The 27573-nt window shown below is 38.9% G+C and overlaps 2 protein-coding genes across 2 annotated transcripts in view; both read left to right on the top strand.

The window, feature by feature from the left end:
* The window catches only part of itga3a (integrin, alpha 3a), a 45677-nt gene extending 41339 nt beyond the window's left edge, over positions 1 to 4338 (top strand). Inside the window, exon 26 of the mRNA XM_058414398.1 lies at positions 894 to 4338. The gene's annotated coding sequence lies outside the window, so the exon portion shown is untranslated. The remainder of the gene's footprint in view (positions 1 to 893) is intronic.
* Positions 4339 to 4554: 216 nt separating this feature from the next.
* Positions 4555 to 25424, top strand: ca10b (carbonic anhydrase Xb). Its single transcript, XM_058405906.1, has 9 exons — positions 4555 to 7066; positions 8645 to 8719; positions 11072 to 11211; positions 17348 to 17533; positions 18344 to 18439; positions 22263 to 22335; positions 23581 to 23735; positions 25037 to 25205; positions 25288 to 25424. Exons 1-9 carry the CDS (start codon positions 7009 to 7011, stop codon positions 25308 to 25310), a joined length of 975 nt encoding a protein of 324 aa, XP_058261889.1. The 5' UTR covers positions 4555 to 7008; the 3' UTR covers positions 25311 to 25424.
* Positions 25425 to 27573: the final 2149 nt, after the last annotated feature.

Below are 27573 nucleotides of genomic sequence, written 5' to 3'. Positions count from 1 at the left end.
ATAGAATAGAATAGATAGGGATAGAAAATACAGACTGAGAAAGTAAATAGGATTTTTTTTAAGAGACAGTTTATTGAAAAAATAATAAATAAATAAATAAATAAATAAATAAGTGACTAATATGATATTGTGTGACTGAGTAGATGGCATTCAGGAAATGCAGTAATTTTCAGTACAAATTATCAGAATTCTTATGATGACATTAATTGCTGCAAATTGTATCTATTTTAACAACATGGCTTCCACAATCATTATTGGGAAGCTTATAATTCCAGTCTATTGTTATTATTTTGCATCTATTGTGTATTCCTACCGGTCATTTTAATATCACTGGCTATGACTAAACTGCAAAAAGATACCAAAGATGCATATTCTTCCCATCAGACAGCATTATTGCTTGTGTAGTTTCTGTTGTAGTTGTATGTACACAGTGTTCTATATTATAGTAAAGAGTCTTTGGCGAGGAGAATTGGTTACACAGGACAAGAAAATGAGGCCCAGATTTTCCTCGCTCACAACGATCATCTGCACATCATTTACTTTCCAATTTGCATAAAGTTAAAGTGGACTTTATTGCGCTGCTCACTTGTCCTTGCCCGTGGCCAGATCTCTAACTCTCAACGAACAATGAACAATCAAGAACATCTGAGCTGGCTCTCTTTTCCTCAGCAAAACACTTCTGGTGTGAAACTTTATCACTGATAATCATATTTATGATGTTATCACACAATATAAAACACTTCACTGTTCAGCTCTAGAACAAGCAGATTATAAATAAATCAGACTAAGTCACGTAGCATCCTTTTTGATTTCTTATGACTAGACTAGACAACAAGCACTTAACACTCTTTCTCTTTCTGTGTGTGTGTGTGTGTGTGTGTGTGTGTGTGTAGTGCGGGTTCTTCAAGCGGGCGCTTTATTTCCGGACCATGCCCAAATACCATGGAGTGAAGATGTGTAGGGAGCAGCGCTTCCTAATTGAGGACAGGAAAAAAAAGCACTGGATTACAAACTGGAGTGACACACCACAGTGACTCCACACACACACATATACATACATACACACACACATACACACACTGCATTTTTGAGGTGACATATCCAAACAGTATTACTTGGTCAAATGAGAGACGCAGTGACCAAACACTTAACATTGTGCAAACTACATGACTAGATACACTCTGTTTGCTTGATTGGTTTAGTGTCATGAACGGTTTTCATGTGGTTTATTTATTAAAGGGTAAAATGGTAGCCATCTTGAAGCCAAATCACTTCTTTCCTCAGAGTATATTTTGGTATCGCAGCACACTGAAGATTTGAGGGCAGGATTGGTGAAATAATAACAATAATAATAATAATAATAATAATAATAATAATAATACTGATGATGACAGTAATAATAATAATGATGACTTTCTGCTTCCTGTTTGATTTGTACATTTTAAAAATATATTTTAAATCAGGCATGCAGTTTGCATAATGCTGAAGTGCTGGCTATAAGCTTTCCCTTTAGCTTCAGTGCATCTAACATAATGAATAACTGGCCAGTGACTCAGGAGGCTGTGCATTCACACCCCAGCTGATGCGAGTTCTGTGTTACTGTATGAGTGCTGACGTGTGTGTGGGTGTGTGAGAAAATAAAATAAATAAATAATAGAAAATAAATAATATCCTCACAGTCCTTGATGAAAGATATGAGCTCTGCTTTAGCTTATAAAGCCCTATTCAGAGTTCAACAAAGTTGTGTGTATTCAGAGTTCCCTCATACAGACTTAATGCTTAGGTCTGTTTTCTGGCCTCTAAAAGCGTTTAGTTCACGCTTCTGAAATTGCAAGAATTGTTCAAATGAAGCACTTGCCTTTAAATCCAGGATTGAAAATGCAGACTCCTTTTAACTAAACTGCATTTTCAGATAAAATACAGAAAAATGTATTTTTCTGTATTTCATCGTCCGATAATTGTAATTATCACAATCACTATAAATTGGGATTAATTGATCAGTATGTCTTCCTCACTCAAATTAAAATTTTCCATTAATATTTTATTAGTCATATACACAATCGTACAACATGCAGAGAAATGCTTTATAAGACTGTCGGTTTTATTTGAAAAAATAATCAAATATAGCTAGGATTTTTTTAAAAATTAAAACATTTATTTTAAAAATTAAGACTTGCTCCATTCTACCTTATTATTTTGCATCTATCATGCAGCAACACTTGCTTAAAAAAGGAGCAAAATACTTACGAGGTAATAATGAAATTGTAACATGAATTCACATGCATTTTATTAGATATTTTGTGTTATTGAATAAATAAAATAGTTCATTTATGCTTAGAAAAATACGGTCCTCAAAATGCTGCACTTTAAAGACAAAAATATTGTTCATAATTTTTTGTATCATATTTATATTTAATCTGGGCCTCAAATGACGTTCTTTTCTTTTTTTTATGTGTATTTTTTATGAACTTTTTATTATTACTATTCTGTAAAGCTTAGAACTGCGCATAACTGAGACACGCCTCTTTTTCATGCAAACTCCGCCCCCTTGTGTAACTTCTAAACAGCATTAACGTTTGCCTTAAATGTGTACAATTTCGGTAATAAATTCTCACTCTGTGCGTTTAACTCAGCTCTGAATACGGCCATAATATAAAGGGACATAATATAAATGATTTTTTTTGTAAATGTGTGTTAAAAAACAGCAGTGCCATCTCCTTGTCTTTGAGTGTGAAGTGTTCAAGTTGGATGATTGGAGTTTTGTTTTGATTTTGTCTTACCTCAGTCGTTTTCTTTGAGAATTGTTTATGTCCGAAACAACTGTAGATTGTTACGGTAATGTTGTGAAGGTGTGCTTGATGATGTCCTGTTACGAGTTGCAATAAGAGAGTGAATGTAGGATTGCTCCCACGCTATCACACTCCAGCGAGAATGACGTAGCTGAAACGCCTATTCTAATTAATACTTAATGTGCCGCATCTCAGTCGGCTCTCTAGCTCCCTAGGTTGGGTATCAGTATATCATGTACATGAGTTGGAGCATTGGTAAAGACCCTGGCTTACTGATCTCTTAATATTTGTGACATTTTAATTTATTTCCTATAGAAATTAAATTTCATTCGTTCATATAAATGCGTTACATTAATCACACACGTTTCCGTCATTGTGCATCAAACAGGATCGCAGGCTAGCTAGTGGATTTTTTCAATCTCTTAAAAGTCGTTAGACCCAAACAAACCGTATACATACATCAAATAAAGTTAAAATTGCTAAAGGAGGTAATCATTTGAGAGCTACAACTATGAACACAAGCTTTTGGAAACATTTGTAGAAGTTAAAAACCTTGTCCACCATTTTATAATTTTTTTGGAGATGAAACGTTTTTTCCAATAAGTTAACGCACTGAGTATCGACACTCTGTTTTTTCCGGTGCATTATGGGTTTTTTTTAGGGAGCATGTTCATGTTCTAGTGCACAGGTAGGATTTTACAATTGAGACATGTCCGAATCGATGATCAGTGCCCTGGTTACTGAATTAGGGAGCTGATTGAGACGCACTCCATCGAGTTGCATCAGCTTGCTAGCACGCTAGAACGCTAGCACAAATAATAATCCGAGGTGTAATGAGTGTATGGCACGGGTTGGTGTCAGGCAGGAAAACTAATGTGTCATCATGCTAACTAATTGGCCTGCTAACAGAAGAGTACACAGTAACTGCACTGCTGAGTGTCTAGCATTCAAAACAGCTGGTGTGTGAAGTGAATATTATTATGTGAGGTAGCCAAGTTCCTAAGTGGCTCACTTGCTAAAGCACTGTGGCGTTAATTAGCAGGTGGAGAAGGGCGAATAAAAGCAAATATTGGAACGGAGCCAAGATTCGTCTGTGATGTGCCATTATCTAGATAGTTTCATGTCTGAAAAACTTTTAAGACTTTATCTCGCAGCAGGATTTAATGCCTCTACATGTCTGTCATGTGTGAAATGTCTAAAGTTGCCTGTTTTTTTTCTTCTGTGCTCTAATAGCAGGAACATGTTCAGATCAATACTTTGTACAGCCTGTGTGCTATATTCACTGCCAAAAAACAACGTTAAACACGTTTTAACTATGACCTTTTTTTTTCAGAAAAGATGGACTTTACTGTATGAGTTATGTTGTTAAATATCCTTAAATCAACAAATCACTTTTCTATTTGACTTGAGTAGGGGGGAAAAAAATCTGTGTTTTGTATTATGATTTATTTTTATATTTAAGATATTTTGTAAATGACATAAGTAAAGATTTGTTTGCATTTTTTTTGTAAAGTTTGGAAGACTGCCTTCATTTTCATAATTTCACCTTTTTTTCAGTGTGAATATTTGACATTAAAATATTCTTAAACAAATGATTTTGAACTGAATTAATCAATTTGTATTATTATTACTTTTTTTGTTAATTATTATTATTATTATTATTATTATTATTATTCTTTTATATAACGATATATTTAAATACATACAATATTTCCACCGTTGGAAATTTTTTTAATAAATGATTATAAAATGATAGATTTATAATATATAATTTAGTTAGCGAGCTTGCAAATTATCAGAGATTACTTACAATCTCAAGCTAGCTAATTAGCTAGCTAGTCGTAACAAATGTCTGGATCTGCATACTAGCAGAATTAAGCAACATTAGTACTTAAGGCACTCCCTGTTGAGCTCATAGATGTCAGAATCACAGAAACATTAAACCCAAGAGCAAGGCAAACTAACTTGTTAGCATGTTAATTCAATGATTTGCCAACAGACTACAGAGCAATGTATCAGCATGCTAAGCAGCTACTTTGTAAAGCGACTTGTATGCTAGTAGCAGGCTTGCTAAGTAGAGTATTAAGCTTTCTATATATAATAAATATATCATGCTAGATTACCTGACAATTACAAATAATTGACACCACTTTTAGCAACATTCACAGGGGCAAGTGTGTGTGTGTGTGTGTGTGTGTGTATGTGCATTTGTCTTGTCACCCAGCTCATTATAATGTAGCAATGTGTTGTTTAGGAAAATAAGGATAGTGATTTTTTAACAGATTTTTTAATCTGTTTAAAAAAGTTTTGTTTTTTTTGTTTTTTTTGTTAGGTTACTGCATCTGATAAATGATGAACATTGCCAGCAGTGCTAGACCTGATGCAACGTTTGGCTGTTCCACTGCAACTTTTTGAGGCAACAAGAGCATGAGGCATGAGTCTGCGCGATATTTCAACAAGACGATACAATATACTGTTCATGGAATGACAAATACAAACATGACCGCATTGTTTAGCGTATAACACGTTTTGTAACTGAGAGACCTGAGTAACATGCACATATGTCACGACAATAGATGTGATTGAAGTGCATGCTGGGAAACTCCTAAAAATCCGCATAGAGTTCTCCTCATATACCAGATGGGCAAACAGATGGGCAAAAAGTAGGCTACTGTATGGAAATAAGACTTACTCTCATGGGTTGCATGGTGACACAGCTGGTAGTGTTGCTATCTCCCAGCTCTAAGGTCCCTGTTTTTTTATCCTTAGCTTATTCTCCTGCTTTGCACCTTGCTTTTACATAGGCTCCGGCTCTGTTGCGACCTTGATCGGATTAAAAGAAGGTTAATGAAGATGCCCTACACTCATTCTTAAAAATGAGCTCACAGTAATGATAATATCTCCTGCTCCTGAGTGATGCAGTAGAAAATCTTAACACCTAAAATCAGGAAATCACAGTTTTGAATTCCAGTTGGGCTGCAGTCATCTATGCACAGGAGTCAAACAAGAAAAATTAGCTTTGTAGTGCCATTACTTTCTCTCGACTACCAATCACAGTAAAACTAGACAATCATGGGGGTCTGTGAGCTCATGTATGCAGATGAGGGTGGATAGCACAAAGCAAGGTCCATAAAGACATGGATGAGTGAGTTTGGCGTGAAGGAACTTGACTGCACAGAGTCCTGTCCTCAACCCGACAGAACACCTTTGGGATGAATTCGAGCGGAGACATTCCTCTAGAAGCGCATTTGTGAGGTCAGGCACTGATGTTGGATGAGAAGGTCTGGCTCGCAGTCTCCGCTCTAATTCATCCCAGAGGTGTTCTATCAGGTTGAGGTCAGGACTCTGTGCAGGCCAGTCAAGTTGCTCCACACCAAACTCTCCATCGTTCCTTTATCAACGTTGCTTTGTGCACTGGTGTGCAATCATGTTGGAACAGGAAGGGGTCATCCCCAATTTGTTCCCACAAAGTTGAGCATGAAATTGAAATCTTGCCATGCTGTAGCATTAAGAGTTCCTTTTACAGGAGCTAAGGGGCCGAGCCCAACCCCTGAAAAACAACACCTGAATTCAATTTGAGTGTCCCAAAATTTTGGCAATATATTTTATAAAGACAATGTCCTGAAACAGTTTCCTGGTATTTATTTCAGTTAGCCATTTTAATTTGCTTTTATCACAGAGCACAGCTTGCTATTTTATTAGTATAAAAAGTGTGTAAAATATAAGTAGCATCTCTTTTCTTCCACCCCTTTGTGGAAAAAGAAAATCCACCGTATCCTTTTTTTTTTAGACTGAAATATATAATAAACTACCTATAGGCACAGAAAATGATTGACAGCCAGTTTTAATCTGCAATTGGATAATGGAAAATGTGACACAAGCAGCAGAAAAGCAATAAAAGTCCCGCCCACGGCTTTCTTGAGCCTGCAGCATTCCCACACTCCAAGCAGAACCCGGACAGCCTAGTGCGCATGTGCAGTGGAGTTCGCGTAATAGGCCCAGCTGCGCCCTCTGGCGTCGACAGGCACGGCGGCGTGTCAGTTTCTCAGCGGCAGCTTTTAAACCACAGCAGCGCCTTATTGATCATAAAGAGGCTTCCGGAGTTCCCGACTCTGAGCTTTTCTCTTTTTTTTGTTGTTTCATTTTTCCAACGTCAAATCATTTCACACCACTTCACATCCGGACCCGAACAGCGCTGTGAATATGGACTAAACCAAGAATGCAGCACGCTTGGGAATTCATTATTATTTTACACGTTAATGTCATCGTTTCTGAAGGTAGGAACGCGCTCGATCGTCTTAAATCTGATCGATTTCCAGATAGTTGCACTATTTATTTTCATGCACTTTTTTACCTCATGCCTGGTCATGGGCTCTGATGACTCAGTGTGTTCTGTAGAAGATGGATGAATATTCATGAGTAATTACATTTTATTTTATTTTATTTTTTTTTAAACCTTCTCAAGCCTGTAGTAGCCCAGGGAATGTGTGAGGTGCCTGGTAATGTAGAAATGTTGAACAAGAATAACACAAATGTTGCTCTTAGATTCTGTATGACCAAATTATCAAACTTAATTTCACTTAAGTGTTTTTTTAAAAGGGTTAATGGGAGATTTTCTGTCCACATATTGTTTGTTTGATGTCATAATATGTCATTATACGTCATCTTTTTATAGCACTTATAGCACATTCTAATTATTATTATTATTATTATTATTATTATTATTATTATTATTATTATTGGTGGTGGTGGTGGTGATTCTTCAAGCTAGACAATGTTGGCTATTCAGCAGCTGCTCGTTTGAACCCGGTGCATTAAGCAGAACTGACCCTGTCCAAACATTACCATTACTATCTGCAGCAAAGTGCACAGTGATTTAGTCCCCAGGCAGACCCTTAAGCAGAATTTGATTACAGACTAGTTAGAGTCATTAGAGGACTGTTATGGACAGGTATGTGATCAGTACAGGCGAAAGAAGAGAAAGGCTGGGGCTACGATATATATAATAATGACCAGTGTTACGGATAGAGATAAGAGTAACAGACTAGCTGTTCAGACCACCGGCAGCTGTGGTTTTTAAAACAAGGGAAGCATAAGCGTCTGTTACTGAAGTGTATCTGTGTGTGTTCTGGTTTTTAAGTCAGGTCTGACAACTAAGAACTAATGTAATAACCCAATAGCATAACCTTTATTCACCAGTGATAAATTAACAAGCTATACCAGTTTTGTTATGGACTCGGTTACTAAGCAGCTGCTGGCACAATGGTGATGATAAGTTCAACACCTGAGATGTCAGTCATGTTCAATATGATTTCAGCGATTGACAGTTGCTTATGCGTCTCAGCCCCTTTAAGAGATCCCTTAAACAGCTTTAGGAGAAGATGTGCACCCGGGCAGGACAAGTCATTTCTTCACAGTGTCTAATAAATGTTGAATTTTTTTTTTTTCTGTGCTTAACTTATCTTTGAAACTCCTACTGACTCCCAGTGATGCAGTGGGTCTGGTACAGACGCAGTGTCCAGTGTGACCCAGAAAATTATGGATTCCCTTTTGAGTCTGGTTTCTCTTAAGCTTTCTTCTCATGTAGACTTAAAACAATCTCTGAGTCTAGCCAGACTGCTACCGACAAAGTTCATCATAGACGAATGCTACAGACGAGCACAACAGGCGAACCTAACAGACACACACTATAAACAAACATAACAGCTCATCTGTTATGTTCATCTGTAGCACCAGTCTGGAACAGTCTGCCTCTTATCTCCTGCTATTTCATCATTAGAAAATAAACATTTCTTGCAGTTTTTGGACAGTTATTATGCTTTGAATTTGCACCACTCTTTCTTTTTCTTCTCCAGCACAGCCTGCATCCTCAATGCCTCATGATGGATGGTGGGCTTACAAAGATGTCATAGAAGGAAGCTTTATCCCAGGTAAGAACACAAGCCTAGTTCCAGACATCCCCCAAACAACTGTCTCATAACATTAGGAGAAGGAAAAGGTTTCATACAGCATATGTTTATTTGGGTCAGTGCTCGTATGGATTTGTCGTGACGTCAGTTACATAAATCCCGTGAATAAGTGAATGCTGATGAATAAATCAGTTTTGCGCGCTTCTAATTCAGAAACAGATTTTTAAATGAGTGTAGTAAATGTAATCTGTCTGTAATAGGACCCAGATTCAGTGTTCAGCTGTGTTCTTGTCATCTGTGTGTTACTATCTGTCTCACACCTCATGCTTCACCTAAGAGAACATGATGCTTTTGTTAAAGCATCTGATTCAATGCGCAATCTGGAGCAGATGGCAGATGCAGCGACGTATGACAAACACACCCGATTATTTCATTTACACTGTATTTATACAGGTCAAGCTCACTGACATAGAAAGCTGTTTAATAAATCAAAGATATGCACAACACCAAGCCATACAAAACCCACACAGCATAAATATCCAGACCAAGGCATGAGAAGTTAAGAAATCTAAATTACAGCGCTGTTACTGCACCAAACAGCACTATAACATTTTATCATAATGTCCTTTATGTGAAAAGGCTCCAGAGCCAGCAACTGGGTTTAATAAAAGCAGGTCCCTTGTCTGCACAATATCCTCTTATCTCAAATTTAGTTGATTTAGTCAACAAAACATATTGGATGCTTTTTTTCGGGTTCTTTAGATGCTCTGCAGCTGGGAATGTAGATGTGAGGTAAAGAGACCGGTTTAGCATCAATGTAACTTTTGACTGGGGGTGGGGCTAAAGCAGAACAGATGACAGTAATGATTGGGGGTGGGGCTAAAGCAGAACGGATAACAGTAATGATTGGGGGTGGGGCTACATCAGAACATATGACAGTAATGATTGGGACGGGGCTAAAGCAGAACATATGACAGTAATGATTGATTGGGGTGGGGCTAAAGCAGAACAGGCGACAGCAATGATTGGGTGTGGGGCTAAAGAAGAACAGCTGACAGTAATTATTGGGGGTGGGGCTAAAGCAGAATAGATGACAGTAATGATTGGAGGTGGGGCTAAAGCAGAACAGATGACAATAATGATTGTGGGTGGGGCTAAAGCAGAACATATGACAGTAATAATTGGGGGTGGGGCTAAAGCAAAGCAGATGACTGTAATAATTGGGGGTAGGGCTAAAGCAAAACAGATGACAGTAATGATTGGGGTGGGGCTAAAGGAAAAAGGGATGACCTTAATGACTGGGGGTGGGGCTAAAGCAGAACAGGCGACAGCAATGATTGGGGGTGGGGCTAAATCAGAACAGATAACAGTAATGATTGGGGGTGGGGCTAAAGCAGAACAGATGACAGTAATGATTGGGAGTGGGGCTAAATCAGAACAGATGACTAATGATTTGGGGTGGAGCTAAATCAGAACAGATGACAATAATGATTGGGGGTGGGGCTAAATCAGAACAGATGACAGTAATGATTTGGGGTGGGGCTAAAGCAGAACAGATGACAGTAATGATTGGGGGTGGGGCTAAATCAGAACAGATGACTAATGATTTGGGGTGGGGCTAAATCAGAACAGATGACAGTAATGATTGCAGGGGGGCTAAATCAGAACAGATGACAGTAATCATTGGGGTGGGGCTAAAGCAGAACAGATGACAGTAGTGGCTAAAGAACAGCTGAGAATAATGATCTGAATAATGAGAATAATAAAGTGTTGGGCTAAAGTAAAAATATTGCTAAGAAGAGGTAAGAATAAGGATTAGGGGCGGGGCTAAAGCAGTAGTTTTAAAGTTGTGATCTTTATTATATACAACACTACCTTAATTCAATGTTGTGAAATTTATCAGAGCAAACAATGCTGGAATATAATTTGCTGTGTTTATGTAGGTCACTGAACGCAAACACACAATTATGTACTTGTAAGAGACCCTGACTCCACGTAATTTAGTACTGATTATACATAGTTTCAACATTTTGGTTCACATAAGAGGTGAATGAAGGAAAGAATGTATAAGAGGCTTCACAGCATGGATAAACAATTTCCTTTAAAATATGAAATGACTACTTTTCTTTTATTTTGTGTTCTGTGTAAATGAAAGATTTCAGCACAGCGTGTTGTCCTAAATTGAAGAAGGGCATCTAAATCAGCGATTCTGAAAGTCAAATAGCGTGTTTATTTATATGCATGAGAATGAAAGATAATTATAATTAATCTAATAAACCAATATGATGTAATTAGACGAGGCAGGACACCACAGCCCACAGAAACATCAGCAAGCTACTATGGACTAATGTCAAACACTTGTGTGTGCTACAGTTCCCTCTTTCTGGGGATTGGTGAACTCTGCATGGAAACTTTGCTCCGTTGGGAAAAGACAGTCGCCGGTGAACATTGAAACCCGCCGTTTGACTTTCGACCCCTTCCTTACCCCGCTACGCATCACAGGAGGACGTAAGGTAAGAGCCGACCATCGAAATACGTCTAACGATGTTCAAGAGTACGACCTCTAAACATGTGCGTCTCAAACAGCTCCCTAGGTCCCTAGGTGGCACTCTACACATTGGGACTCCATTTCCTGTGACATTCTACTTAACCATATCAGTTACTGTAAAATCCCAAACAGGTCAAATATTGAAGTGTTGTTCATCATATAAATGAGTTAGCTTAGTCACATGGCCACATCAGAGGCTAGCTCCTGGAGTTTTTTAAATCATTAAAAGTCACTAAATTCTATCAAACCATATATCAAACGTCAATTAAAGAAAAAAAAATGGTGGACGAACTTTCAGACATTTTCGTCTACAGATCTGAGTAGCTTGAGATCTACAGCAACCATAACAAGCTACTCAGATTTGTAGACGAAAATGTCTGAAAGTTCGTCCACCATTTTTTTTCGGGCTAAAAGACTTCAGAATAAAAGGGAACATAGCGAGCATCCACGCTACGTTTTTTTTTTGAGATGCATTGTGCTTTTTTCTTTCATTGCACTGGAAGGATTTTGCAACTGAAAGAGACAGCCCTTGAAATGTCCGACTCCCTGTGCAATACCCAGACTACTAAACTAGGGAGCTGATTGAGACAATTATACATAAGGGGGCGCTATTTAGCAGTGGTCTTATTAACTACAGATTTAAGATTTCACCATAGAATAGGAATGCCATGGGTCTCAGGACCATGCCAGTGATTGTATCTGTGATTTGTACACACACATTTTCATTTATTCCTGCTTTAAGCCAGGCTTGTGGCATTGAGGACTTCGATTGGAGACGTGGAGAGACAGATCGATAATATCCTGTGTGTAGCTGCATGCCGAACACGAACCGCTTTTGTTCCATTTGAAATCTTTGCACTCAGGGGAAAAAATGTCAAATTAATTACACATCGAAAAGAACTGTAATCACTCGTTAATGGTTTTATTTTTATATTCTCAGCTTTCACTTGCTAATTAGACTCTAACACTTACACCTACACTTCAGATCGATTTTTTTTTTCATCAAGGGCATTAGAGGAAAAAGTATAATGACTGAAAGCTATAACAAATATACACTGTGTGTCATTTTTGCATAAGACATACGTGGTATTTTGTCCAAAATATGTTTATACTCATATTCTTCTGTGATCACTGAAATGTGGGATCAGTCTTTGATTATTCTATTTCATTATTTATTTATTTAATTAATTAATTATTGTATTTTTTTGTTGAACTGCATGAGCTGCATTCTTTCACTGCACATAATATGGCTAATTGAGGGTTTCCTTTTTTTGTTTTTTAATGTAAATTGTGTTATTTCTGTCTGTCTGACTTGCCTACAAATTGTTTCTCAGCAGATAAGATAAAGTAATTTATGCTTTTCTTATGGAGTCTCGCGTATATCTTCTTGTCTTTTGCATCAACCAGCCCGCTGACTAATATTATCCTTAGTGAAAATATGTTCATTATGCTAATCTGCAATTAATGTTCTTCGAAGTAATTATCCCATTGTTCAGTGCTCGATCATTGTCGCGTGGGATCATATAAATCTGTTTTCCTATTTACGACAAAGGCAGCCACATAGCCCACATGGTCATACATATTCATAAGCCAAGTGCAAATAAGCAGACCTACATACACACACACCCTCCAGCCACACACACACTTTTTCTGGTACCTCGGCACACACCCACTGAAACAATCCTTTGTTTATTCATGTTAGTTGTTGTTAAAATATTTAGCACATTTACATTCTTCATCGTTGGCTAATTAACCTTTCGTTTATGTTTTGCTCTTAGTGCCAAGTCTCTTCAGAATTTGCATCTCTAATCAGTCTCATTTGCGAAAAACGTTTTAGTAATATTGACTGAATAAATGGCCCTGTTATAAAATTAAACAAAAAATTAAGAAGTTTTATTTAATTCGAATTGTTCGATTTTTTTAAATCTGACAATAATGTAAACAATATCTTTATAGTAATCAGTCCCTATAGGACTTTGTGTAGTATTTTTGTGATTGGTGTGGCCAAAAATGCTGGAGCAGGAGTCTTCTTCTAAACTCTTACCAGTGAAGACACTATGTAATTATTTTCTATGATAGCGGTACTCCTGTTTGACACTTGAATCAAAGAAGGCTGAATGTGAGTTGTGATGACGTCACGAGACACGTCTCGGCTCAGATCTGTGGAAAATCTGCGAAAAAATCTCACGGTCCTCCGAATATCATAGAGTTTGTTTGATACTTCGATCGCAGAATCCCAAAATCCTGGAAGGGCTTATAAATATGATTATATTTTAATCAGCACTTTCCCAGCTCATTCACAGGGACTCCAGTGTTAACACTCTAAATGTGTAAATGTGAACGTTTTCCATCACAGGAAAGTCTTCAGGACTTCCTCAGTTTCATGAGCAGCTGCATTTATTAAGTCTTCGTCAAAAGAGAGATAAAAGAAAGGCTGGTGAGGCGACAGCTGTTTATAGCTGCTATATTATGAACAAACACACAAATTTGTTTTGTTTCCAAAACTTTTTTTTCCCCAGAGGCCAAAAAATGCATCTGTTTTGCTTGTGTCCATGTTCAGCATTGAATTTCCTTGTCTTGTCACACTCCACAGTGGTGGTTAATGTCGCATGTGAAAGTAGGCGCTTAGGATTTTAAGAATTTGTAGTATTTCCATTTCAACCTAGTCTACTAGGGACAAAATCTTTGTAGAAAAATTTAAATGTATACATATTTGGCGCTCCTTGAGATGCCCCAAATGCTTGTTTATAAGATCATAAAATTTGTTATCTTCAATCACTAAAATTCTGTGTAAGGTTATCTAACAAAGGGAAAAACAAACGTGTTACACTGAAAGCCACTGAAACAGTTCCTTAACTAATTTTATATCAGACTTAGCACTTTGCTGTGATTTAGGAGGAATAAAGCTTTTCAGGTTGTCATTCCACAACTCTGCAGGATAAAGGCTTCCAAAAATGTGCTTCTTCTGAGACACATGAAGCCAGCAACTGTTTTTTTTTTTTGTTTGTTTGTTTGTTTGTTTTTTAAACACTGCTGCATTTGCTGCATTACAATGGAGTGTAACCTCCTTAATGGGGAACTGCTCTCTGCCCTCTCCTATTGTCACTCTGATTGACAGGGAAGGGAGATGGGAGCAGTTTCTTCTGCCCAGAGAGCACGGCCAGTTTTGCTTTCTTGCCTCCCAAGATTGGGAGAATTTAGATTGCTGTTGCATTGTTCAGGATTCAAACACTTTTAAAAAGTGTTTGAATCTTTTTCTCTTTTTTTGAATCTTTTTCACTTTTTCTTTCTTCTGTGCCACTTTGTCTATTAATCCATATCAGTATTGTAATGTCTCAAAAGAATTAAACAAGTATCGGTAGATCTGAGGTCCCTGCACTGTTTTTAAGTGATAAAATACACACTTGATTCATCTAACAATTTCATCAAGGCGTAGGCAAAAGGGCATGCGGGTGATTTGGATTTGGGACATGCAAATCTGGGCCTGCATTTAAAATAGAACAGATTGTATCTCTTTTGTGTATCAAAGCCGCCTCCTGCCATGTGAAACAGCAACGAGAGCTTCGCTAACGGTGTGATGAATATCACGGTACAGTGTGAAGAACAGTTATCAGCGTCAGTAAGCCAGTCGTGTCCGGTTCGATTTGTGTGCATATGCGTGAGAAAGGGAAGAACGAGTATATTCATCTTCATCATGAAAGTTATGACACCATTTTATCAGCATCCGTGTAGTTTATCCCAGCATGGCTAGTCAGTGTTGTTTCTCTCTGCTGTCAAGTGCAATCGCAATCACCATCAGTTCAGTGCTGAATTAACTCGCAACTCATTAGATCAGCACTGCAGTGGGTTCTGTTCCCCTCTGCAGCTTTATTCGATTTCATCCGGTGTGACAGTGATTACCACCGAAAGAATATTATGCAAAGTGAATTTGCTGAATTTATTGCTTCCTCTTGTGTGTGGGTTTTGCCTGAAGGCCCACCAGAAAAAAAAAAAGATAACAGAAACAAAGAAAGAATGACTTGGTGCATACGTCACTCCTTTCCGATCTATTTAAGTCAAAAGTAATTCATCATCATGTGCAAAACTTATAGGAGATGTTAAAGGATGACTAATTGATATTCGTTGTGGCTAAGCCAGAACTGATCATTTGTTTGATTTGTATTGTTAACTTATGTTAATATATGAGAGGCACAGAAAGTATGTGTAACAAAGAACTCTCAGACAGAATGGAGCACGAATACGACAACTCCAGAATGCTTTGAAAAGGTGTGAAGTCTGGTGGATGAACGCATCAAGAAAATTTGTGCTTATTGTTCCTGCTCTAATCCTGCTAGTTGTTAAAGCAGTATGCTCTGAGGATCTTCATAGTCTTCTGGTTGAGCCACTCTCCATTTGCCCATTTGACTGGTAGCCTGAGGACAGGATGATATTTATGTTAAGCCGCTTGCAAAAAATCTTGCCAGACACAGGAAGCGAATTGAACACCCCAGTCAGAAACAATGTCCTTGGAGAGACCATACAATTTAAAACACCACTTTTAAATAATACCTTGGCTGTTTCCATGGTTGTGGGTCACTCTGTTAGGGGAATTGAGATGACAGACTCTCATCTAGGCAATTCGCATTTCTCCAAATTGACACATAGGTTATTTTCGAACTGTCTTTTTAGTATTGCTCGTAGCTGGGTAATATGCTCTGCTTCGGTTTTCGAGTAGAACAAGGTGTCATCAGTGCAAATGATCGCACCAGAGGATGGGAAGTCTGATAGTATGGATTTATAAAAGCCTGAAAAACTGAGGTGGCTGCTCAGTAGAAGATCGGAACAATTGCACAAATGAACAAATGGGTGGGTGGGTGGAGGGATGGATGGATGGATGGATGGAGCGTTTGGCCAGGGCTTCAGATTCTTATAGCCGTGGTCTCTGGAAGGAATAGATGATAGGCTTGATCTCTAGGAGGAGTTGTGTCTGCTAGAAGGCCTATTGCACAGCCCCAGGGTTGCCCCAAGACCCAAAGCTGATATGGTATATTATATGTTGTTGTACTTTTAGCTGCTCCATGTTCATTTTCACCACAACAGCTCCCTGTTAACCCTTCAGTGGCTGGGTTTGTTCCCAGGCAACGTTGGTGAGAGCAAACAATCCTGCCCCAGGGCCATCAGGGACTATGGTAATTTGGATGCTTATGACTTGCTAAATACCTATGCAGGGTTCTGTGGTGGGATGGACTTACATGGGTGGAGAAATTTGGTTGAGATAAACATTTATAAAGTCAGGCTTCATTCCAGGTGATGAATTTAACTTGTATCCATGAGGTCATATATTGATAACCAGTGAGACCCTAGTATAATGGAGTGGTTATGTGGGGTGGTTATGAAGGAGAGTGTTTCACCATGGAGTTACACCATCAAGTTTCTGTTGTGAGCAGCATTGAGGCTGGCACTAGGCAGAAGGTTGCCCAGCAGTTGACCTTGATAAAGAACAGCTGATAACAGCTGATAAGTATGCATCCCCTTGCCAGATCCACCTTGTCAAACAAAATATTCTGGAGCAAAGAACTCTCCTGAAAAAAGATCCATCTGCCATCAAAAATGTTTTCGATCGGCACTGAAAGAGTAAAAACAATCCAGTTCAGAGCTGAGCCAGAGTAGAGGATCCAATCCAGAACAAGATCCAGTGTGAAGTTCAAAAACCAGGGATCAAAAAAGCATTAGAAAGAGGGGGAAAAGGCAAAAAAAAGAAAAGCTGAGATAAAAAGCGTTGTACATAAAAGTCTATTGATAGAGCTGGAACATTTTTTGCAATGTAGACGAGTTGAATAAAATCAGGAAGTTGAGTTGTGTTTTACCAAAAAGAGTGCTGTATTAAGCAAAAGATTCTTTAGCAAAGTATTATTTTCACTTGAATAATTTTGACTTCATCACATTAAAAGTGGAAAAATATCTAACAATTTATGTTTAATTTGTTTTTCACATCACAAAAACAAAAGCAATTTGAACTTGTACTATAATATAGATAGATAGATAGATAGATAGATAGATAGATAGATAGATAGATAGATAGATTCACTGTTTATATATCGATTTATCTTTCTATTTCTCAGATCAATGGCGTGCTGTATAACACCGGGCGTCACGTGATCCTACGTGTGGATGGCTCGACGCGTGTGTGTGTGTCTGGCGGTCCGCTGAGTTACACGTACACGCTGCAGGAGATCAGACTGCATTTCGGCAGCGATGACACGCATGGCTCAGAGCACCTGATCAACGGGAATGCCTTTCCTGGAGAGGTGAGACAGAACCCGCACCTAGACATGTGTCATAAAACCCAGAGAATGGAAGCCTTTTCCAGGATCAATCAGTGTAAGTTATTTTTGTTCACGCACGCTGTGTACAACACTGTGAGCGCACATGCGGCGTCGCAATGTTTCGAAAAATAAAAGAAGAACTCAATTGTCTACACACTCAGCACACACACGCAACCTGGAAAAGTAAGCAGAGAGTGAACACTCTGAGAACAGGAGGAGACTGTAAGGCTTAAGGGAGCAGGATTAAGGGGATTTGTTGTGAGTTTTATAAAATGATTACACCGCAATTACACACATACAAGTAAGCAAGAGCCATCCATCAAACTACAACATGGGGGAGGCAGTCACTCAGCTTCTTAACACTGCATGTTTAGTAAGACAGCACACAGCCACATTACATCAGCATTAGATCAGCATTATTATTTTAGGCTTTAATTAACACAAGGATTATCTAACACTTGGTTTTAACATGCATCAGGCTGTCAATCCAGTATGTGATGTTGCTTAGCAATAATAATAATTATAATAATAATAAGATGATGATGATGATGATGATGATGATGAATATCCTATACGAATTACTCAACATGCTATGAACAGCAAGTTACAGAATAATACCATTTAACATCACATCCTATTAAACCACAATCCCAATTTTTATGAATGAACAAACCGTACCCCATTACTGAGTCTATTACTCACCCAGTACCCTATTACTGATATAATTATTAATCATGAAATGCTTCTCTCATCCTGTATATAATGTACGCTGTTCTGTGTGTGTTTCCGCAGGTGCAGCTAATCCACTATAACCAGGATTTATATTTAAACTACAGCGAAGCAGAGAAGAGCCCGCACGGCGTCGCCATTATCTCTCTCTTCATGAAGGTCACAGTTCAGCACTTACATCATTATACCACACTCATTTACATACTGTGATTATTTACCGTCCTGTCGTCTAGCGATATTCTCGAGTCTCTTTAAATATATTATTATATATAGACAATTGTTATAGCTTTAGTGTAACAAGCTTTTTTTTCTCACAAGCAGTCATTCCTTACTAGTCGTTTACATATTTATATCTTTTTTTTTAACACACCGATCCAGAATGACTTACACAAGCAGGTTGTAGTCTCAAAAACATAGATCAGGTGTTAAAGGGTGCCAACATTTAAAATTCCAACAAGAGAGGAGTTAGTACAGTAATGAAACCAAGACTACAAATTTGTTCATTTATTATTTATTGCTTGAAGTGCCTCTGAAGTTGATTTAGGAGTGTTAGAGCTTATTGTGATTGACACAAATATAATGATGTTCTTTCCGTTGCTCCCTATTCGGGGTCGCCACAGCGGATCATTTGGTCTGGATGTTTGATTTTGGCACAGGTTTTATGCCAGATGCCCTTCCTGATGTAACCCTCGAATTTTATCTGGTTTTGGAAACAGCAGTGTTAACCCCTCAGTGGCTGGGTTAGTTTCCTGCCCGGGAATTGAACCTGGAACACAGAGAGCATGGGTTCCTGCCACTGGACCACCAGGGGCGATAGACAAAAATATAATTTTATTTCTCAAATAAATACAAAAACCTTACTTGTTTAAATTTGAATAGTTTCTCACTTCTGGGAACAGTATTAAAATATTTTAATGAAGCATTCTGTACTAGTGTAGATCCAATTAAATGCCTTCTATAATGTATAAGACCATCCTTTACAAATATTAATAGAATTGAATATGACTCTGCAGTAGCAGTTAGTTAGAGGCAAACATGGATCCTCTGTGTGTTTTTGGCTCTAGGTCTTCCTAATTACTTTTCAGACAGCATAATAATATACAAGTAATGTTATTTCTTTCGCTATAAGTCTTCACTTAGTCATGCTTCAGAATGGCCATGAGGCTCTTAGTTACCATGGGTCAACTCTAACATGTAATTAATACTCAAAAAACATACGTCATCTCATCGTCCAGGATGTTATCCTGATTAAAGCTGACAGGTGTGGGTAAAGGCGGTGGTGAGAAATCATCCACAGAAAAAAAAATGTGCTAAGCTACTGTCAAGATTGTTCAGATTGCTCGGGGGGGTGTAGTGTTTTAAGAACGATGTTGGCTGTTGGGTAAATCAGTCAAGCACAACAACACAGAACATATAGCTCACGGCTGTTTAAACAACCAGGAGATGTTAATAGCACCATGGTGCCAGGACTGTATGTGTGCCCGAAACCAAACTGCATTCAGTTCAGTAGTTACTGCAAGGCTGTTGATAGAGTATGTCCTGATCAGTATATACGTGTAGTATGAATACAAGCCGGAAATACTACTGTACATCCGCCAGCTTGGTATTGTCATGGGACTTGTGATGTCATAATAACTGGAAAAAAACGCAACTGTTTTTTCTCTTTTAACCTTACGACACATTTAATCCCCGATGCACTTGTCCACACCAGTCCTGTTGCATTATGGGATAGTGCAGTGTGCATTGCAGAATCTCAGCAGAAGCAATGGATAATTTTTCATCTGTTGTTTTACGAAACATGGGGATTCTGACATACTACTGCTTTGGCGTACTGCTTTCTGCCTACTGTACAGGGATATTCAGCTGCAGCTAGAGTCTTCATACATGTCTTCCTTTTATGTCGAGGGCCACGCTTGCTCATAGCTTGAAGGGAATATTGTGCGGTGGGTTGTTTATTGCTGCCTTCTGGTAGCTGTGGGCTGTTTTTATTTTCCTTTGCAGACAGTGTTTTAAATTGCATTTGTGCAGCTACAGATGAGCAACGAGTCGATAAGGGAGAATTTGGGAAGATTCAAAAACAAGTCATGCAAGCTGCATTCTGGATCAGCGTGATGACACACCAAGGATGACCTGCCAGCATTAATCCTAGTCATTAATATTCATAAAGCAAAACATTCCCTAATGTTCATTACCTTACTAATAGCCTTCTAAACAAAGGGGTTCGCATGTCAATACAAGAAGACATCTTCTTGGAAATGAGACTCGTACTGTGTTGCTTTGTCAAAAACCTAAGCATAAATATTCATTATCGAATGTCACCAAACCGGGCACTGTAGTCGCACCTGAGATGTTTTAATGCTGTCGTGATGGAAATGAGTTGTTCTTATTAAATTCAGAGAAATGCCAAGTACAAGCTTCATCCAGATGTTATTGCAGGGTTTTGCATTGGAGGAATAAATAAATTCACTTTCCACTTTGCATCAGTGGCTCCTTTCCAGACTCATTATTTCGAACTATGTGCATCATCCCGAATCACATACTAGCATACTAAATAGTACGTTTAAAAAAAAAGGGGGCACTACCAGCTGTACGTCGTATAGCAGAGTAGCTTTCCTCGCAGAAAGATTATATAAACAATTTGAGACTGCTTTGTTGTGCTGTGTGGTAATTGGTCACCATGTGCCAATTAGGGCGAGTTATTTAAATGCTTCTTCTGTGATTCTCTCGCCTGCGCTGCATGTCAATGTGCCGATCACGCTAGGTTATACAAATGAATCTCATGTGATGTAGATAGTTTAACGGCTGTTCTTGTAATTATAAAGACTGTCACACACACTCTGTATTGTTAGACTTGGCTGTTCATATGGGTTTCATTTCGAGTTTCTTCATCACAATGTGTTTTTTTTTTCCTTGCACTGCCTCTAGCTTGCTCATTAGAGTTTATATAGAACTTCTTTGTGACTATTTCTATGAATACAAAAATAGCATTTGACAGTGAATATTGAATTAAATTAACTGACGTGGAACAAATAGGGAGACGTTTTGACATTCATAGATGAACTGCAGACACCACAATGGGTAGAGATTTTTTTCCGTGCTGCCGTAACTCGTTTTTTAATCAAGATTATTCAAGTAACTGTCATTTATTAGCATCCCTTTAAATGCCTTATGTAGCACAGTGGCTTTAGTGGTTTTGCTTCACACCCCCAGGGTTGGTGGTTCAATTCCTGCCTCCATTCTCTCCTTTTTGAGTGCAAAGGCAAATATTGTAGGCTTATTGGCATCTCTAAACTATCTATAGGGTTGCCACACCATCCAGGATGTCCCCCCCAACTAGACCCCCTCTAAAATAGGGGATGCCTGTGACCATGTAGGGTAAGAGCTACAGAAAATGAATGGATGAATACATGTTCAGCAAATTTTAATGTAGTACTTTCACACTCTCACTACAGCTCCAGTCAGTCACTTTTTTGTATGCACTGACATTTTTAAATATCTAAGCTTGCGTAAGGCACTAAATTATTTTCTGAAAAGTACTAGCAAGTGCTCAAGTGAAAACGTTTCCTGCTGTGAAGATTCTTTAGAGGCTGAAAGTCTTGTAGATTATGGAATCAAATGGTGGCAAATTGTCGTGTTGTCATGTTATACAACAGGTAACGTCATGGCCTACTTTAAATACATGCTGACATATGCGGTTGAATGAATATGGAATATGCTTTGGATTAATATTATGGACAAGTTTAAGTGGAGTTAAGGTATATAGCAAGAGGAAGTCTGGTGTGAGCCAGCGATCGAATCATTCATTTATTTAGTGCCAAGAGGAATTCAGTTTAATGATGAAATGTCAAAAATGGTGTGTGTATGTATGTTTTTTCCAGTCTCGGTTTCCATTTCTCTGAATTTGATGTATTTAACATGAACTTGATGCTTGATGCCTTTGCATTATAGCTTTCTGACTGATTGTGTTTTTATTTTTTCCCAGATATCAGAGCCCACTAATCCGTTTCTCCTCCGGATGCTGAGCAGAGAAATTATCACTAGAATAACATACAAACGTAAGAATTTTTTTTTTTTGGCAGATTAACAAAAATATAAAGTACATATACAAAAATATAATTTTATTATGGAGGTGTGTTCTATTTACTCTTTTGCTTGTATGTTTTTATATGACGTCTTCATGGAATGTCCCTGGTTGGCTCTTGATTGATTGATTAGCTCCACCACCTGGCAATTATTGTTTAGTTCTTTTTAGGATGCACTTTTTATTCCTTAATCCATGCCATAACTAAAGGTGAAATTTGCCATACTGAATTGCACAGACTGACAAAACAAGCATCACATTATGTGATTAGGTCTTGAGCAATTACTAAAATATGATTTGCATCACAGGCTAAACAGGTAAGTAGTATAACTCTTGAAAAGGCCAGAACCATTAGTTGTGTCCCAAATGACCTACTACACACTATGCACTTACACTGTGCACTCTGTACTCACCCGTCCAGTGTTTGAAATTTCGAAGGGTAGTATTAGTTCAAATAGAAAACTTAATGTAAGCATAATGTGACGCTGCTAGCTTTAGCAAAGGTTTTACTAGTGCCTGGTAGCTATGTATAGGTTCCACTGTATAGTCAAAGCTGAGAGTGTTGAGTGCATGAAGTGTTCCACACTATGTTTTTCAGGTAAATCATCCAGGTTCTTGAAGTGCACTTCTTCTTGTTGTAATTTTTAGTGTCAACACAAAATGGCATAAAATAGTGCAGAAATATGCGATTTGGGACGTACCTATTGTATTAGTCATGTGCAGCTGGTTAAAAATATTGACATATTTGCGTGACAAAGCAAGCTGCTTCTATATTCTTTCCGTCACTGTGATTTTGCTGCATGCTGATATGAATGTTGTGCAACACCTGGTAACTTTTCACAATGATCACATTCCCTTCAGTGTAGTGGAAACATAAAAAAAAAAAATTTCCAGGATGTGTGTAGTTCAGAACTCTACTAGCAAAAAAAAAAAGTCCTATTCTGAAGCAGAGGTTAAAATCAGCCATGGTTGTTTTGATGAGATTGAGCCTTAGGACAGGAGGACTATTAAAAACACATCTAGGCTTCTACAGAGAAACATCCCAGACGAATACACGTGTGTGTGCATGTGCAATATTCCATTTCCAATGAGAACAATAACCATCAGGTTTAAAATAATTGGGAAAGTGATAGAAGATTGGAGCCAGACTGAAAGCAACCCAGTTAACTGCCACATAGTGAGAAGCGAGTCTTTAAAAAGCTGCTGTATCTCCCTGCAGATGACGCGTATGAACTTACGGGATTGGATCTGGAGGAATTGTATCCTGAAACGTGGCGCTTTATAACCTATGAAGGCTCGCTGACGGTGCCACCATGTCTTGAAACAGTCACATGGATCCTGATGAATAAACCTGTCTACGTCTCACATATTGAGGTGAAACATAAACTGATCACATGCTGGCAAGGGCCTGTTACATACACTATACCAACCGACATGTTCAACAATGCAATTAAGGGTTGTTCCTGACCTAAATGTGACAGAGAATTTGTACGCATCTAAAAATTTTATAACGCAACCAATGGTTTTACGCTAACATCAAAGTTAAGAAATATGGATTTATGGCAAGAGTGGAGAGGTTTAGCAGAACTACTCCTAGGTCTCCATGACACCTCACCTTCACTTTATTCTGATAGGATTGATGTTGTAAACACATACTTGAAATAGACAACATGAGCCATGTAATCTCTGGGTAAACAGGATCCTGGGTTATCTTGTTTCACACTGCTCATACTTTACCCGGGGTTAACAATTAGGTTAATTCTGAGTATTCATAACCTGCTTCACACTGTACCCTGAGGTAAACCCTGAGGTAACCCACTTATTTGCATATTTAAATTTGTAGAACTATGATTGGATAAATTCAGGACGTGAGCGCTTTAAATAACGACTTGTCTCGCGCAGTAGTGATGGGGGGAAAAGGACAAGTCTGTCATTCAGTGCCGAGTGAGTACTTTTTTTTTTATTTTTTCACAGCATAGCTGACCAGTATCTGCGATGTTTGGTGTTTTGCCGCTACCTAACAAGCCATTTTTGCTAAGTGTTGCTAACTCACGTGAAGAGGCACGTGCTGTTCCGTTTCTGTTCTGGTCTCCACATCATTTACATTAGACTTTACACGTTTTATACTGCAGTGTGGGGAAAAGCTGCAAAAATAGAGCAGGGTTTTATAACCCTGGTTAAAAAGAAACAGTTTAAACCAACAATAACCCAGGGTTTGCAGTGTGAAAAGTCTTGAAATATATGGAAACAAAATGAACGCTTCAAAGAAAACAGAAAGATGTACATATTGGTTGATGCTGAATGAGGAAAAGGTTGGCCAGCTATCAGAACAGAATGGTATTTCAGGGTGTGTTTAGGGTGTAGTTTAGTTTACAGGCGCAAAGTCAATTAAAAATGTTTTTAGTACAAAATGTACCTTTCTTCCACAGTACCCATTCCAAATCTCTGTTCAGCTGCTGCCTGTATTTTACTGCCTCCTTCTGGATCATTTGTTTCTGAGCCATCTTGTGCATTTGCAGTTTGTGTAGAATATGTAATATATATTCAGACATTCTCACAAACCTGTAGCATGTTTTAAATAATTTCCAGACCTAGCCTGCATTTGACTTTGATAATAATGTTCTGTTCTCTAAATATACCTGTGTGTGTGTGTGTGTGTGTGTGTGCGCGAGTAGCTGCAGTCTCTGCGTCTCCTCAGTCAAAACGCAGCGTCTCAGATCTTCCTCAGTTTAAGCGATAACTATCGGCCGCAGCAGAGCCTCAACCAGCGCTGCATACACACCAACATCAACGTCAACACGCACACACACCAGTGTGCTAATACACTCAGGACACACTACAGGGGTATGTGTTTATGTGTTACACACCCATTGCAATATTAATATCATTAATCATTTATTTATTGCTGTTTGTGTTTTGTTTGCAGTGAATGAGTGGCTGCTGAAATAACCCCTGTGATAAATGGTGTTTGTGTCTTCTGCAAAGAGACAAAAGAGAGATGATTAAAGACAGACGTCTTATTTTACTGTGTATTATGATTAAATAAAGGCGCTTTGGGAGGAAATGCTGTGTGTGTGTCTGAATCACTCCACTTTATAATATCCATAATCCATTTCTCTGAGAATTCCTCCAATCTTGCACTGCTTAGTTGTACCCATTGTCTCTGAGGGTACCAGGAAGTCATGCATCAAGGCTCTTGGTGCAAGAACACCATGTTCATTGATTATTTACACTGATCATTCATAAAATTATGAGCATTGACAGGTGAAGTGAATAACACTGATGATCTCCTCATCATGGCACCTGTTAGTGGGTGGGATATATTAGGCAGCAAGTGAACATTTTGTCTTCAAAGTTGATGTGTTAGAAGCAGGAAAAATGGGCAAGTGTAAGGATTTGTTTGACAAGGGCCAAATTGTGATGGCTAGACGACTGGATCAGAGCATCTCCAAAACTGCAGCTCTTGTGGGGTGTTCCCGGTCTGCAGTGGTCAATATCTATTAAAAGTGGTCCAAGGAAGGAACAGTCAACAGGGTCATGGGCGGCCAAGGCTCATTGATGCATGTGGGGAGTGAAGGCTGACCCGTGTGATCCGATCCAACAGACGAGCTACTGTTGCTCAAATTGCTGAAGAAGTTAATGCTGATTCTGATAGAAAGGTGTTTGTTGTGTATGGGACTGCATCGCCTCAGACCAGTCATGGTGCCCATGCTGACCCATGTGCGCCGCCGAAAGCGCCAACAATGGACCACAGAGCAGTGGAAGTAGGTGGCCTGGTCTTATGAATCATGTTCTCTTTTACATCACGTGGATGGCCGGGTGCGTGTGCGTCGCTTACCAGAGGAACACATGACACCAGGATGCACTATGGGAAGAAGGCAAGCTGGCGGAGGCAGGGTCATGCTTTGGGCAATGTTCTGCTGAGAAACCTTGGGTCCTGCCATCCATGTGGATGTTACTTTGACACGTACCACCTACCTAAGCATTGTTGCAGACCATGTACACTTTCATGGAAACGGTATTCCCTGATGTCTGTGGCCTCTTCCAGCAGGATAATGCCCCGTGCCACAAAGCAAAAATGGTTCAGGAATGGTTTGATGAGCACAACAACGTGTGTTGACTTGACCTCCAAATTCCTCAGATCTCAATCCAATTGAGCATCAATGGGATGTGCTGGACAAACAAGTCCGATCCATGGAGGCCCCACCTCGCAACTTACAGGACTTACAGCATCTGCTGCTAACATCTTGGTGCCAGCTACCACAGCACACCTTCAGGGATCTAGTGGAGTCCATGCCTCGACAAGTCAGGGCTGTTTTGGCAGCAAAAGGGATACCAACAGAATATTATGCAGGTGGTCATAATGTTCTGGCTGATCAGTGTATATTAGCACATTGTTGTTTTATTCTATGTTTTCCATGTTCTCCTGATGCTTTTCAACCTGATACTAGTCCCTGACCTGGTAAACCACTATCAGGATGTTGTTGTTTTTTTAACATAAATACTTAAAAAAAAACTTTGTAAGTCGCTTCTGATACGAGCCAAATGCTATAAATGATTGGCTGATTAGATAACAGCATGAATGTGCAGGAGTACAGATGTTCCTAACAAAGCGAACGGTGAAGGTATAAAGCCTCTTATTGAAAGTGTCCACTAGATGGCAGCAGTGATGATTTAATGCTGTTATTAGAGTGTACACTAATACAATGAAGCTATGGGAAAGAGTAGTGGAAGCTAGGTTAAGGAAGGTAGTGGAAATTTGTGAGCAGCAGTATGGCTTCATGCCCACAACAGATGCAATTTTTGAGAATTTTGATAGAGAAGTATAGGGATGGTCAGAGAGAGTTGCACTATGTGTTTGTAGACCTGGAGAAAGCATATGACAGGGTGCCAAGAGAAGAGCTGTGGTACTGTATGAGGAAGTCAGGAGTAGCAGAGAAGTATGTCAGAGTGGTGCAGGACATGTATAAGAGGAGCAGGACAGTGGTGAGGTGTGCTGTAGGGCAGACAGAGGAGTTCAGAGTGGAGGTGGGACTGCATCAGGGATCGGCTCTGAGCCGCTTCCTGTTTGCTATGGTGATGGACCAGTTGTCAGACAGGAGTCTCCTTGGACAATGATGCTTGCAGATGATATTGTGATCTGTAGTGAGAGCAGGGAGCAGGTGGAGGAAAACCTGGAGAGATGGAGGTTTGCGCTGGAGAGAAGAGGAAT

The sequence above is a fragment of the Hemibagrus wyckioides genome, linkage group LG02 (assembly GCF_019097595.1).
Source record: "Hemibagrus wyckioides isolate EC202008001 linkage group LG02, SWU_Hwy_1.0, whole genome shotgun sequence".
NCBI classification, from domain to species: domain Eukaryota; kingdom Metazoa; phylum Chordata; class Actinopteri; order Siluriformes; family Bagridae; genus Hemibagrus; species Hemibagrus wyckioides.
Note: the sequence above shows the minus strand (reverse complement) of the source record. Positions and strands in the feature narration are given on the sequence as shown.

Excerpts from the sequence above, each read along its gene's own strand:
- ca10b (XM_058405906.1), top strand. The coding sequence starts at position 7,009 with ATGCAGCACGCTTGGGAATTCATTATTATTTTACACGTTAATGTCATC. Across the intron at positions 8,720-11,071 it reads AGAAGGAAGCTTTATCCCAG|TTCCCTCTTTCTGGGGATTG; the intron begins GTAAGAACACAA and ends TGTGTGCTACAG. Across the intron at positions 11,212-17,347 it reads GCATCACAGGAGGACGTAAG|ATCAATGGCGTGCTGTATAA; the intron begins GTAAGAGCCGAC and ends TCTATTTCTCAG.